The sequence below is a fragment of the Mus musculus genome, chromosome 10, assembly GCF_000001635.26.
Source record: "Mus musculus strain C57BL/6J chromosome 10, GRCm38.p6 C57BL/6J".
Classification (NCBI taxonomy): Eukaryota; Metazoa; Chordata; class Mammalia; order Rodentia; family Muridae; genus Mus; species Mus musculus.
In genome coordinates, this window is record NC_000076.6 from 123,129,615 (window position 1) to 123,144,842 (window position 15,228).

A 15,228-nucleotide genomic window follows, 5' to 3' on the forward strand; every position below is an offset into this window, starting at 1 on the left:
TTCTACTATGTATCTACAATCTGAGATATCTGGCCAGACCCTAAAGCACTGGGTAACACAGATCTGGATGCATTTTTGCACTAATATTGACAAGTCATAGCATGAGGCATACAAGCTCCCTGCCTGAAAAGAGCCCTGGGTAGTTGAGAAAGAAAGATAAGGCGAAACGAAAATCTTTGAGGTGCTGTAACAGAGTTTAGCGGAGCAAAGGAGGCGCTGTCACTAGAAGGGGTCACATGTGAAGGAATAACTGATTTAGAAACAGAAAATGTAGCTTTTTTCTCACAAAACACTGAGGAAGCCAGTGACAGCACACGGCAAAGGCATCAGGCATCAGCTGACATTAACGTGCAGCACAGGGACCTTGCACAGAATAAGCAAAGCCTAATACTAAAGGCCAGAACAACCACCGAACAAGCGCTCACTCGTAAGGTTTGCTAACCGTGCCTACGTGCATGCGACGCCACAAGTGCGGGAGTCAGAGTGGAACTGTGGGAGCAGGTTCTCTCCTACCGCCCGTGAGTGAGCGACTGAGCTCAAGCCTGTCAGGTTTGGCAGCGACTGCCTTTACCTCACTGAGGAATCCTGCCGGTCCTGAACCAAGTATTTTTATACCAATTTTTTATTTCTCATCAAAATTTTGGAATGCCTGAAGGTTATTTCCACTTCTGTATGATCATATCATGACTTACAATAAATATAATAGATAATAAATACATAACAGACACATACATAGACAACAATAAACACATAAGCAAAATACAACAGTAGCTTTACTTTTGAAAGTGACCAGGAAAAAACCTACAGCATAAAGAATTTGACTAGGGGAGGACTAGAAGACGATTCAGTGGTTACGAGCACTGGCCGCTCCTCCTCAAGAGCCAGGAGCCACTCTCAGCACGCACGTGGGAGCACACAGCCATCTAATACTCCAGGCCCAGGGGATCCAAAAACTCATGGTACTCATGGTACAGAGCAATATACAGGCAAAATACCCATAACATATAAAATAAATACACTTAAAATTTATTGATAGAAAAAAATATAGACAATAATACTACTATTTTTTTTAAAGCGGCTATCCATCCCAAATTATAAAACAAATATCTTAGCTGTCTTTGATGTGACAAAGAAATTTGATTAAATTTATTTTTCTATGATATCCTTTAACTTCTCAAATTCTAAACAGGTGCAACTTCCAGAGTATTTAGCTTATAAAATCTATTATCTAATACATTTTATTAGTGCTGGAGAAACCAATAAATGTTAAAATCGTCCCATCAAGAAGTTACAATACCAAATGTAAAGAAAGGAGTCATTACTTACTTGCATAGGTTTAGCAAGTGGATCCATTCTAACTAAATAAACTTCCAAGCTACGTTCTTTTTTCATAGGCAATGGAAGAGTCAAGTAACAGAAAGGGTCAAAGGTCACCGAGATCTTAGCACACTCAGGACACACTAACGTAGACTTGAAAAGGCCATGGAATATGTCTACTATGATGGAATCATTTCGCTTTAAATGGTTCTCCCAGGCTTCTTCAGCAACCACCTACAGAGGAAAGGAACAGAGTTACTACGAGGTGTCAGAAGACTGTAACGATGAAGACACTAACGCCAGAACGCTCATTCATTTACCTTGTCTGGCCTGCCATCAGCATCTTTTAACTGGATATAGGGTTTTTTCCTAATTCTATTCAGGTCCTCGTGCAGTCCATCCAACAGGAAAGCCAGTAGTTCTTGGCAGTCCTGCTGTTGATATCCAGAGAACTGAGGTGCGAAGCGCCCTACCTGTGTCTGTAAGACACAAAGTCACACAACCGGCTAGAGACAGGCTCCTGAAAAAGCACATGCTTGCTCTCAGTTTACTATAAATTACTTCTATGCCCCCAAGCTGTGATACACTGAAACCATCTCAAAGTGTTCCAGTAAACCCTCTGGGAAGAACGTGAGCGAGCTATACTGCCTTGAAGTTTCAGCATCGTTTTGTCATTTTCTTAGTGTTTTCTTCTTTATACGTGGGTGGTTTCCTGCCAGGCTAGCTAGTGCTTGAAACCGTTCTCACGCAGAGCGCTAAGGTGTCATCTAGAATTCATAAACACAGGGGTAGTCATGTACTTTACAGGGAAAATACAATTAGATGCATCTTGTTAAGCAGTGAGTTATATATAGGGTTGGTTGTGAAGTCAGGATTAGCATGTTACCCATACACTAAACCCCGAGTCAGTGACTGATGACAATGTGACAAGGCTCGAGGGACTCGAATCTTGCCCTTCCCTAGAATGTGCTTCTGTATTTGTTCATCTGTTCATTTCCCTTTATGGAAATAACTTAGGAAGAATGAAAACTGGTGTTCTGCCTGCAGTGTCTTTGCAGCATTTGCATACGGTGTCCACTTGAACTGGAGTTACAGACATAGGTAGGTAGGTAGCTACCATGCAAATGCTGGGAACTGAGCCCGGCTCCCCTGGAAAAGTAGCCAGCGCTCTTAACCTTAGCACAGCCATCTCTTCAGCGCTGATTCATTTTTTAGGAACAGCTAGATGATTAACAAAATATTCCTTAGCAGATGATCTAGGAATGCCACTTACCTGTGAAGACCATGGCTTATAATAACTTCTCCCTAAGGCTAAGACCTAAGTAACTCCCTCATACATACAAACACCCAAGCGTAAAAACCAGATCGAAAATACAATCAGTGACTATTTGACAGTTGTTTTGTAAATTCGTTTCATTCTGATTTTGTTTTTTTTTACAGTCTACAATAACCACAGGATAAACTTAATGGCATGTCCCAGTGAAGCTTAAAACATTCATGTAGTGTTTCCAGAGATAGCCTTGACCCTTCTGAACCTCATCAGTGTAACTGTGCGTGTCTGAGCATGTGCGCACACGTGAATGCAAACACCATGGGGTCAGACCTTCTCCAGTGTGAGTTACACAGGCATTTCTGAGCCACCTCATGTTAGTCCTCTGGGAGTGTAGCAATTGCTCTTAACTCTAAGCCATTCCTCTCCAACCCATTTCTAGACATTAAGAAAACAAAAACCAAATAAAAACCCCTAATCAGGAGAAATATAAATGGTTCCTTGTGCTGAGTAACAGTTAACACTTAAGCGAGGCTTTCAGGTCACTCACTTCCCAAACTTTCAGTCAGTTACTACTAACAAACAAAGCCACCAATACTTGTTGCTGCAAAATTTGCTGAATGCCATGTCTCTGTCTTTGTGAGGCCAGGAGACAATGCGATGGGACTCTCAGCTCTCAACTGAGGAGTCTGTTGTTGTGTTGATCCTCTGGAGACAAAAGCACACTAGCTGAGAATAAGTTTACCACACTAACCTTGAATGCTCTTGGAGTGACGTAGCTAAACTTTCCAGACCACATCTGCTTGATGAGTTCAGCGTATGATTTAGCTATTTCACCTCTCATTCCTAAGGGATTGTCAAAATTCAGCTCTTCTTGGTACTTATCATTGAGGAAATATTCAGTAAGTGGAGGTGTGTTGCTCAAACACTGAAAGGAACAAAAAATATTTTGAAGTAAAATATGCACACTTAAACTGTTAAAATGACGAGAGAAGCAAGTCAATTCACACAGAGCAGTAGAAACGGTTCCTTGTGCCGAGTAACAGTTAACATGCCAGTCAGGCTTTCTGAGCACTCACTTCCCAAACTTCCAGTCAGTCACTACAACAAACAAAGCCACCAATACTTGTTGCTGCAAAATCTGCATAATTTTAATCACAACAAACTACCTGTTAACTGGGGGTGAAGCTCAGCGTTTCCTTGACTTGATGGGCAGAAACTATGGACTGTCTAAGCACCCCAGGCACTGTAAAGTAGCCTGGGTAGGTAAAAACCGAGATGGTGTGCAAGGAAAAAACAAAACAAAACAACTTAAAAGAGGTACAGATGGTTTATGGTATCCATGGACTCAAATCAATTGCAGATAGAAAAATAATTTGGAAAAAAAATGCATTCATACTGAACAAAATGTTTTTTGGTCATTGTACTTCAGTCAGGACAACATAAAGGTATTATAAGCAATCTAAAGATGACTTACGTGATGACCATAAGCCTCCTAATATACGGCGCTTGTGGATTTCGATACCAACAGCTCACGGATACCATCACGACGACAGTACTTACTACTTCTGCAGCCAGCGCCTTATCATAAAGGTGCGGTTTTTAAGCCTGTCATTCAGCTGGTAGTGGTGATTAGAAAGCATAGAACTGACCAGGAAAGCCTACCAAAACCAACTTTAGGCAAACTCTGGATATGTTCTTTCAAAACTCTTAATACAATAACAATTTAATTTTCATTTATGAAAAACTGCAAAGTTTTAATCCAATCCTTTTTGAATAAATTCCTAATAAAAAATTTCAAAGATGGTAGAAATATATTTTTCCACAATATTTTATTTCAAAATGATTTGGATAAGGTGAGGTCGATGCTGCCTTATGATTCCCTAGAGGGAGACCATGCTGCTTTACGAACGAGGTTTCAGATATGCAATGCCTCACACACGTGTACACTCAGGTAAGTCACATCAACAGCCAATATAAATAATGCCTTGGAGACAGTGAAAAAGTGCTGTATGAGAAATCAGTTGCCTGTACGTAAAGTTTTAAAGATCCATTTTGTTGAGTCTCAATTAATATTCATGGAAATCAAAGTTTTTGAGAGCTGGCATGCCACCATGTTGCATGAAGTTAAATAGGCTTCATAGCTATGTAAAGCCCAGCTTGCTGGGTGTTTATACAGGTAATGTAAATTATGACTATATTACATAGTCTGGCCAAAACAAGCATATTTTACTTTTATTTACTTCTTTCAAGTATCTTATGCTACTCATTTTTTTGGCCTCAATTATATATTTACTGACTCGTATGTTTACTGACTCGTCCTAATACCGCCACAGTTTGGATGTTGTCTAAATTGAGTTGCACCCCATCCCTCAGGATGAACGTGGAACTTGTATCACGGAATGTACTGTTCTGACTCTCCAATGCTCGCCTGAGGTGCCCTCGGCTGGCAGAGAGGAACCAGTCACTCTGAGTTCCCAACATCCCCGCTCCCAACCTCTTACTGTACTTCTGATTCTGAGACAAGATTTTAAGTTGCCCAGGCTGGCCTTGAGCTCACTCTGCATCACAAACAGCGCATGAACTTTTACTTTCCTTTCCTCAGTCCCTAGAGCAGCTGGCTTTACAGGGCCGTGGCATGAGGTCTCACAGATACTCTATGACTCAGGCTGCGCGCTGCAGAGCTTCCGAGTCGTTTACATTTGCTTCCACTATAGACTCTGTCTTTGTGTGAAAAGCTACGCATCGGGCAGTGGGGAGATAACGGGGATGGTGATTAAGGGAAGGACACTTCCTATGCTTCTCCCCAGGTCCTCATGTCCCACCTGAGTCTCATTCTCTCCTTGTGTATTGCACTTCACTTTTACTACAATCCCAGCACTAGAGGAGGACAGGCCACATGGATACACCACATCACAGCTGCCATTGCTTAGCAGAAGTATGCTGATCTGCCACAAGCAGGATCAACGGTAAGAAGACATTGGGCAAAGGGGCCAGTCACAGTAGTGTCTGACAGTTAGCACTTAGTTTGCAAATCCTCATTCTGTGGTGTGGTCAGGGTTATATTAATGCAGCATCCCACTAAAGTCTATTACTACACATATACAAACCACCAAATTTATCCCACTAAAGTCTATTACTACACACGTACAAACTACCAAATTTATCCCACTAAAGTCTATTACTACACATGTACAAACCACCAAATTTATCCCACTAAAGTCTATTACTACACACATACAAACCACCAAATTTATCCCACTAAAGTCTATTACTACACACGTACAAACCACCAAATTTATCCCACTAAAGTCTATTACTACACACGTACAAACCACCAAATTTATCCCACTAAAGTCTATTACTACACACGTACAAACCACCAAATTTATCCCACTAAAGTCTATTACTACACATATACAAACCACCAAATTTATCCCACTAAAGTCTATTACTACACATGTACAAACCACCAAATTTATGGCTTTACAAATAGCTAAAAAAACCCAAGTGTTACAAACATGAAAAAATTCTGAACTTCACTTTTGCTTAATTATTCATGTGCTATAAGTCCTTGACTTGTAAGACCTTCCAAATATAACTGAAGAAAAATTAACTCTCTATTCATACCCAGTGATCTTTTAAATATGCTTGTAACCATGTAAATGCCTTGCTATAAAGCCTTTAATAAAGCCCTGCATTCATACTGGCTCAGCCCTTAGACGAGCCTCTTTATTCACCCTTGCCCCTTGCCAATCCCCTTGTGCTGCCCGTCGCCAGCTGCTGGACTGCAATGCTCCTCTGCTGGACACGCAGCCTCCTGCCTTCCTGACTGAGAGCAGGCGTTTCCTGCTGCACCCGTGCTGCCTAGTGTTCCTTCCCCCGGAGCCCAGCTCGCATCGTGATGTTATTGTTGGTCTATGTCCTGTGGGCTGTGACCTCCAAGACAGTCTATGTATCTGTACTCTTAGCATTGAGCTTATCACTTAGTCCATGCATAATACGGATACATGTTTATTAACAACCTTCTGCCAGGATTTACTAATGCCTTTATTCTCTCAGCCTTTATTTTCCTCTCAATCTTAGCACACAATACTCAATTGATTTTTGTCAAACGAAATCTTTGCACACGTGGTAAATATATATTTGCTTATTACAAATGGTATCAAAAGTACCAAAAGTACCTCAAAGCCCAGGGATGAAGCAAAGGGCTACGTCTGACTTTCTTTTCTGTTGGTTTTACAGTCAGACTCTTTCGATTTTTCTAGGCTAGCATGTATTTTCACAGGGACATATGCCAGTTTGAACTCATTATAATTCAGTACTGCCAAATTAAATAATGAAATACAAATACTTTTAACAAGTAGGGCCTGTATTACCCATGGAAATGCCCTAGCCAATGTTTGAATTTACACATTCCACTTGCTGAATATAATGTGTTAGAAAACTTTCAAGTTGGGTTTTTCGGATTATTTGTGAGAGCATATGAATATAGAAACCCAATAGCTATTGTTGAACCAATGCAAATCACAATAACTTAATAACTAAAGTGATATCAGAAAATTCTCTGAATTTTGAAAATACTGGTCCATCAGAAGTTCTGTTCTTTACAGCGTGTCAGGACTGGTTACTAGAACTGACGTACAAGCGTCAGGGCACAGCCAGAGTAAAGGCCAAGCATCCAATGCCCCCATGCCGTAGGAGCTCCTCTATCCACATTCAACAGCACCTTCTGGGAGAAAAGAAGAAACCAGGTTCTTAAATTCTTGTTGTGTTGCTGTTTGATCTGAAATTATTACACAGAACCCATCATTTTAAGTTTTTATATGAGCCTATCTTAAACTCATAAAAGTCTTTGATGACTGAAACATCTGCTTAGACTGCTGCTATTAAACACGGTGCTCTAAAGAACAAGTCCCTCCTTAAATATACATATGTGCACATTTCTTCACATTTAAAGCACGAAATTATCCTTTCAGCCACAAAGATCTTTGGTTGATAGAATATGGACTAAAAGTCTAAAGTTAAGACTCTCCCGGCAGTCTAACTGCTTCTACACAGACAGTTCCAGTACAGGGGCAGACAGGGACCCACAACCACCAAACAGTCCAGATCAGGATCAGCTTTGGCAGACATGTGAAGTCTCAGTCATTTAAGCTCTCTTGGCACAAATACGCACTTTACATTGTATGTTAAAGTTGAAAGCGATAGATCTGAGATATGTCAGTACATAGATAGACATCTGAGAATGCACTGAATGGCCTTAGCTGGCAGACAGCCCACAGCGTGTCCAACACATCTTAAAGCTCCTTATCTTTACAGATGAAGAAACTACCAAGTTTCTTTACTCAAGGTGATACAGGTTAAAAGCGGAAGAGCTCCAGTTTGAATTAGGCAGTGTGGTTGACATCCATGTGTTGGCCCAACATGCTGCTTAGCTGACTGAAACAGTGATGAGAAAACAGGAGGAAGGACAGACTACTCCTTTCAAGGAGATGGGTCATCCTACCCACATGCTCCATTTAGAAAACAGGGGAGAACTGTACATGAGCGGAAACGAACAGAGAGGAGATGAAGCTAAAATGCAGGGGATGCAAACAGAGCCTGCCAAAGCATGGCGATTCCAGGAAGGTGGTGGGATAATCATGGCAACTTACATGTTACTATCTTTAGTGGTCAGTGATAGTACTGTAAGTGTAAAAAGCTGGAATTACATTTCATTTCTCTCATAAGACTTTTCCTATGAAGTAATAATGTTTTTTGTTTTGTTTTGGTTTTTTGGAAAAACAAAAACTGAATTCTTCTGATAAAATTATATAATATTTAGAAAAACTCTATGCAATTTATTCTTAGCCCTAATAATAAAATGTCAGTATAACTGAGGCAGTCCAATCTGGTATACACAAAATCTGGCATACAACCAAAGCACTACAAATAAGCATTGTAAGTACTCTAAATATTTTATGCTACTTTTTTTTTTTGTTTTTGTTAAAAGAGCATTCTAACATGTAAAAAGTATCACTAGTATGGAGGGTTCTAACATGCACTTATTAAGCGTAACAAAGTATCATTAATATGGGCGGGCTCTAAGGTAATTATCTAGTGCAACAAAGTATCATTAGCATGGAGGGTTCCAATGCAATTATTAAGTGTAACAAAGTATCATTAGCATGGAGGGTTCCAATGCAATTATTAAGTGTAACAAAGCATCATTAGCATGGAGGGTTTTAATACAAGTATTAAGTGTATGAGTGGTATGCTTTCGCTGTGGTGATATAGGATTCTGTCACAGAGATCTCTATGGAGAAAAAAATGGAAATAAGACATGAAATATAACATATAGTCTGTAAGTCTGGTAATTCTCTGCTATAGTATCATACTATGGATAACCTGAATCAAGATGCACTTTTCTCTACCAAATAAAATGAAAATTAATTCAAAAGGCAACATCTGCTGAAGTGTGCTGGAACATGCGCCTAACAATGCATGGCAGTAATAAAGTATTTAAAAAAGCAACAAAATACCCACTTCCTGGTGACACTTATTTTCTGATGGCTTTCTTTTCTTCTTTCTCAAAACATTATGCACATCATATATTCTAATATATCTTAGGTATTCATAAGACCATACATTCACCAGACCATGAACTACTAGAGACAGGCAGTGCCTTTGAATTCTGTATTAGTAACGTCTGGAATAGATATTTTTTGAGCAGATAAATAACAAAAACAATTAGTTTATTTTTCTTAGTTGCTTCACCTTCAGTTGAACTTTGCTCATTTTTTTTTCTAGATTCATTTAGTCAATTGTTTCATGTACCATATAACTAAATTCTGGGGGGAAAACTTCAAGCGAGCAATGAATTCTACTTCAAGTCAGTGCTGCCTCATCTCGACCAAGCCCCCAATCTTCTAGTTCTCTGCAAATGATTGAATGTTGTTTTTCAGAGATAAAAGAACTCATTACAAAACCTAGAAAATATTTGCATTCACAATTCTTTTTGTTCTCCTACCAAACAAAAGTGTCTGTCCTCTGTACAAATACTGTAGGGCTTTTAAAGATGATCTCTTTAGATACAATAGCTTCCTATCTACACACATTTTCCTTCCTCTATCAAGGTTTTTGACCTATACTCCCAAACAAGAATATCTGGCTACTTATAATTTATTTGTATGTTTCATAAAGCACCATGAAAGAAACATCTATAATTCATAATCTTCCCTCACTCAAATGTTGCCCTCTTTTCCACTATGAACTCAACAATGTTAATATTCAGTACTATAGTACACAAGACAAACTACAGACACTTAAGACTCCTTTCATCCTTAGAGTTTTCTATATATGTGTGGTTTTTTTATTTAGATATTTTATTTATTTACATTTCAAATGTCATGCCCTTTCTCTGCCCTCCCGCCTCCCCGGAATCTCCCTATCCCATCCTCCCTCTCCCTGCTTCTATGAGGGTGTTCCCCCACTCCTGTCTCCCCGCCCTGGCATTCCTCTGCACTGGGGCATTGAGCCTTCACAGGACCAAGGGTGTCTCCTCCCACTGATGTCCAACAAGGCCATCCTCTGCTACATATGCTGCTGGAGCCATGGTTCCCTCCATGCATACTCTTTGGTTGGTGGTTTAGTCCCTGGAAGCTCTGGTTGGTTGATATTGTTGTTCTTCCTATGGATTGTAAGCCTCAGACCCTTCAGGCCCTTCTCCAACTCCTCCATTGGGGACCCCATGTTCAGTCCAGTGGTTGCCTGCAAGCATCTGTCAGCTCTGGCAGAGCCTCTCAGGAGACAGCTATATGAGGCTCCTGTCAGCAAGTACCTTGTTAGCACCGTCAGTAGTGTCTGGGTTTGGCATCTGTATATGGGATGGATCCCCAGGTGGGGTAGTCTCTGGATGCTGGATGGCCTTTCCTTCAGTCTCTGCTCCACACTTGTCTCCATATTTGTTCCCTTAAGTATTTTTCCCCCTTCTAAGAAGGACTGAAGCATCCATACTTTGGTCTTCCTTCTTCTTGAGCTTTATATGGTCTGTGAATTGTATCTGGAGTGTTCCGAGCTTTTGGGCTAATATCCACTTATCAGTGAGTGCATACCATGTGTGTTCTTTTGTGATTGGGTTACCTCATTCAGGATGATATTTTTTAACTCAATCCATTTGCCTAAGAATTTCATGAATTCATTGTTTTTAATAGCTAAGAAGTACTCTATTGCGTAAATTTTTTGTATCCAATTCCTCTGTTGAAGGACATCTGAGTTCTTTCCAGCTTCTGGCTATTATAAATAAGACTGCGATATATGTGTGATGTTATTCCAGGTAATAGGGATATAGTGGTAACTAAAAATAGCTGCATTAAAAAAACCTACCCTTTTTTATTTATGCTGTATGTGTGGGTGAGCTAGGAGCAGGATGAGAGAGGAACAAAGCCCCCTCAAATACAAATGAGCACATCAGCTTGTCACAATGCAGAAAAGCAGTATGCTTTTCTACAGGTAGTGCCTTCAGCTACTACAGACCTACCAAAGTTAAAGGGTAAAGATGCAGACACTCAGAGAAAGATTATCATAGACACAGAGACGGAAACACACAATGAGTCATTTCTGATAAAGTAGACTCATAAAATGGTGGGCTATAATGCATCAGCTTAGATAATATAGGACTCTGCACTGTTCTGAGGATGGGCAATGTTGTGTGAATGTATGTGCACATGCACACACATTCAGACACATTTGTGGAGGCCTGAGGGGCAGGTCTGGTGTATTCCTCAGTTGCTTTCCATCTTATCTTTGAGACAGAAAACCCCTGGACCCTCTTCTACTTCCTTTTCCACACTGGTACTGCTTGCTTGGCTTTACCCTTGGGTGCCTGGGAATTCAAACTCAAGCCCTCAAACTTGCATGGCAAGTACTTTACCCAATAAACATCCTTCCTAGTGCCCGGAGCTTGGCAAGCTGACAAGGCACTGTTACAGGTCAGAGTAGCAGGGAAGTTTCCCTAGGCTTGAGAGGAACTCTGCTTTCTTTACAGACAGGACTGAGGGTAGAAACAATGAAAGCAGCGAAGAAATGAGACGTGGCAGCCTGAAACTCTCAGTAGCTCCATAACACATTCACAGGAAAGTTCTGGTGACCTGGCTTTGTATCTTTTGTTCAGCTCATTCTGTCCTCACAAACCTCACTTATTACTCCTCAGTGCTCCCATGTCCTCCCCACACCTCATCAACTTCAGGGGCTTGAGACATGTTTTTACTGCATCTAACTTGAACTCACATATGCCTATGTCACTCCCGTTGCTTGGACATAGCTCAAATGTGAATGCCTGAGAATCAATGATTCTGAGGCATGGCCCTCAGAATCAATTAGAGCTATCTGGACTCTTGTTACAACCACATTCCACCCCCCCCCCCACGTGTCCCCTTACTGTACACTCTAAACCTGACAGAAACAAACTGCATTCCCACAGTATAATTAGTACCTCTCAGAGTGAAAGATGCTCAGTAGGACTTAAATATACGCAGAGTAAATTAACAAATGACATCACAAATGTAGCTTACCTGAAAACTACATTTGGTAACATAATATTCTGAACATAATGATCAGAATAACTTTTGTTTTTTGAAAAATCATAGGAAAATTGATTTTAATTATATACCTGACAAACATAAACAGATATATTCACAAACTATTTTAAACCAAATGACAACTAGGACTTCATACGTGTGATTATATAAATCTAAGATATTTATCATAAATGGAATAAAAATAGCAATGATATAAGAAGAATGAAATCCCAAGGGTATGTGTGAACTATTTCGACCACGCTTCTGATCAAACCATTATGTGCGCATATAACTTTTAAGGAAACTGCTCTGATGACTTAAAACTATATTATGCTATATTATGAAATTACTATGAATTTTATGGCCCATTCATGTGTTACAAATATGTTTGTAATGGTTACACAAGAATGTGAATACCTGCCGGGAGTGGTGGTGCACACCTTTAATCCCAGCATTCGGGAGGCAGAGGCAGATGGATTTCTGAGTTCGAGGCCAGCCTGGTCTACAAAGTGAGCTCCAGGACAGCCAGGGCTATAGAGAGAAACCCTGTCTCAAAAATAAAAAAAAAAAAAACCCCAACAAAAAAACCCCCAAAAAATCCCAAAAAGAATGTGAATACCTTTAATTTTATAGTTAAAATAGTCAATTTTGTTATGTATAGTTTACCATAACAAAATGAAAATTTGTTAGCTGATTAGCATCATTTAAAAAATATTTATTTTTTATTTTCTGTGAATGAAATTTTATTTTACTTTGCCTGCAGACCTCGCAGGGAGTGTTGGATTCCCTGAACTGGACATAAGGATGGTTGTGAGTCTCCATGTGGGTCATGGGAGCCAAACCTGGCAAGTACACTTAACGGGTTGGCCAATTTTTTAGCCTCGGATTAGCATAATTTTGAAAGACGATGTTATCTCAGAATATTCTATATAACAACTCACTTATTTATCTCAGTCATGCAAACTCCTCTTGTCTGTTTCCTTAGTAGTCACACAGGGCTACTTAGACCTAACTGACTGACCTGTCTGGAGAGGAAGCTAGGACATGAAAATGGCATGGACAATACCTTGTAGCATACAGACCACACCTGGCACTATTAGTTGATGACCCAATTCAACCTTGGACTGGCACTGTCTCTCTATGGCTTAATTTGAGAGCTTGTAATTCATTTGAAGATAGTCCTGAACTGTGGTTCTAGTAAACAATTCATTAACCCTTTTCTTGCTCCAAACTATAGGTTTTTTAAGCCACTGTAAAACAGTGGTTGATATTATTTAGTATACGGTTTGTACATAAACTGCAAAGAATACTGAACTTTACACAGAGCTGACTTTGTGTAAAATGCACAACCACAAACTGCTTTTTGATATTAAAAAAGAGAAAGAAGACAGGGTCAAGAACAAAGTGTGTGTGGGGGTGGGGTGAGGGTGGGAGGGGAGAGAAGTAAGGGCTTAAAAATTGTCCTCAAGCAATGCCGAACCAATTAGAGCTGAAATAGCGCCAGTTAAAGGGAATCAGCAAAAGACAGGACGATGATGGGCTCAGTACACTTCTCATTCTTCCAAGAGTTTACCAATGTGATCTATCACACTTTAGAGTGATTATCTGATGATACTAAGGTAGATTAAATTACTATAGACTACAGGGCTGACTGCAGGAGAGGGGGAGAAAAGACTGAGAGCAGAGAACCTGGGGGAGCTGCTCAGTTTGTGTCTCCTAGAAAGGACAGGGAAGCGTCATCCAAGACACCTTGTTGACATGGCTGCCTAAGCCTCACGTGAACAAAAGGCAATGCTAATATGGCAGGAAGAAACTTCACAGACCCTCAGATCTACACAAAGAGCTCGGAGCACCGAAGGAGGGTAGAGAGTGGGAAGACAGTCTCGTTCACGGCTGACCTCTAACTGGTCATCACTGCCGAGCAGCCGGCCCTGGAATCATACAGACACATACGACTTGTTTACATGTATGCGTGATGTTTCGGTAACACTAACACAGAAAAGGAGGCTATGATTTACGAGGGAGTGGGGGGTTGTTGTGAGAGGGACTGGAAGGAGGAAAAGGGAAAAATGAGGCAACTATGTTTAACTTTTAAAAGAAAAAAGGAATCTAAGTCTGAAATTTAAAACCTTCCCTAAAAATGAGTTGATGCTGAAAAGCATTTATTTGGTAAAGGTGGTTAGTTTAAATAACATTTTTATATTACAGAAATAAGTAAAATTTCATTGTTCTCTAACTCCCCACACAGATCATACAATGGGGGCTGGTGAGATGGCATAGCAAGTGAGAGCACCTGCCACCAAGCTTGGGGACTTTAGTTCAATCCCTTGGATCCACATGGCAGAAGGAGAGAGCTGACTCTCAAGTTGTTCTCTTATGCATGCACATGTGCACACAAACATATATATAAATAAATTAATGTGAAAAAATTTAGAGGCAAAATTTTCCTACATTAAAATAACTTAAAAAAAAATCAGGCTGCTTCAGCCTACTGATCGTGAGAAGTGCTGCTCACAGATGTGACCATTCCGACTCCTCAGTAAGTCAGCTCTTAAATATCCAGGGATGCTAAAACCTGGGGCTGCTCAAGTTCTTCACATGAGACAGTATTCTGCATGTAACTTATTCCTTCTCCTGCAGCCTCCGTGAGTTTCCGTCCTTCTATCACTTAACTCGGCAGCACAGTGCCAGGCTGCTCAGCGGCTGCACGGTCTGTTCCAGGGATAAAGACAAAAATAATGCCAACTTCATATGCAAGTTAGAAATAGCTTTTGCCTGTAGTTGGCTGAGTCTGTGGACCCAGAACCCACAGATCCAGGAGGTTGACTACATTTTGAAATCACTGCTGACCATGTCAGCCAGGGTATGCACAGTCGGTATTTTACAATCTGATGAACTTATTTATCATTCTTTGGAATATTGTTTCTACTATGATCTATAACAGTGTGTCACTCTCATGATACAGAAAAACATTTAATACAAACACTGGTTCTAGAGAAATGTGCTGGGCAACAGGATAGGACCGAGAAGTTACATTCTTTCTCCTCAGCTGAAACAAAGACTTATTTTCAGGACAAGAAA

General features: G+C 40.3%; 1 protein-coding gene across 6 annotated transcripts in view; it reads right to left on the reverse strand.

Annotated features, from left to right (window-relative positions):
* Usp15 (ubiquitin specific peptidase 15) overlaps positions 1 to 15,228 on the reverse strand; it is a 92,276-nt gene that overhangs the window by 24,609 nt on the left and 52,439 nt on the right. For 5 of the 6 annotated variants that reach the window (NM_001301628.1, NM_027604.4, XM_006513227.4 and 2 more), the window contains 3 exons: positions 3,342 to 3,515; positions 1,638 to 1,796; positions 1,327 to 1,551 (listed from right to left, as the gene is read on the reverse strand). In NM_001301628.1, coding sequence (NP_001288557.1) covers positions 1,327 to 1,551; positions 1,638 to 1,796; positions 3,342 to 3,515 — 558 coding nt within the window. Of the gene's footprint in view, positions 1 to 1,326; positions 1,552 to 1,637; positions 1,797 to 3,341; positions 3,516 to 15,228 lie in introns of those variants that run through there. The other variant, XR_380365.4, reaches the window with a different exon arrangement.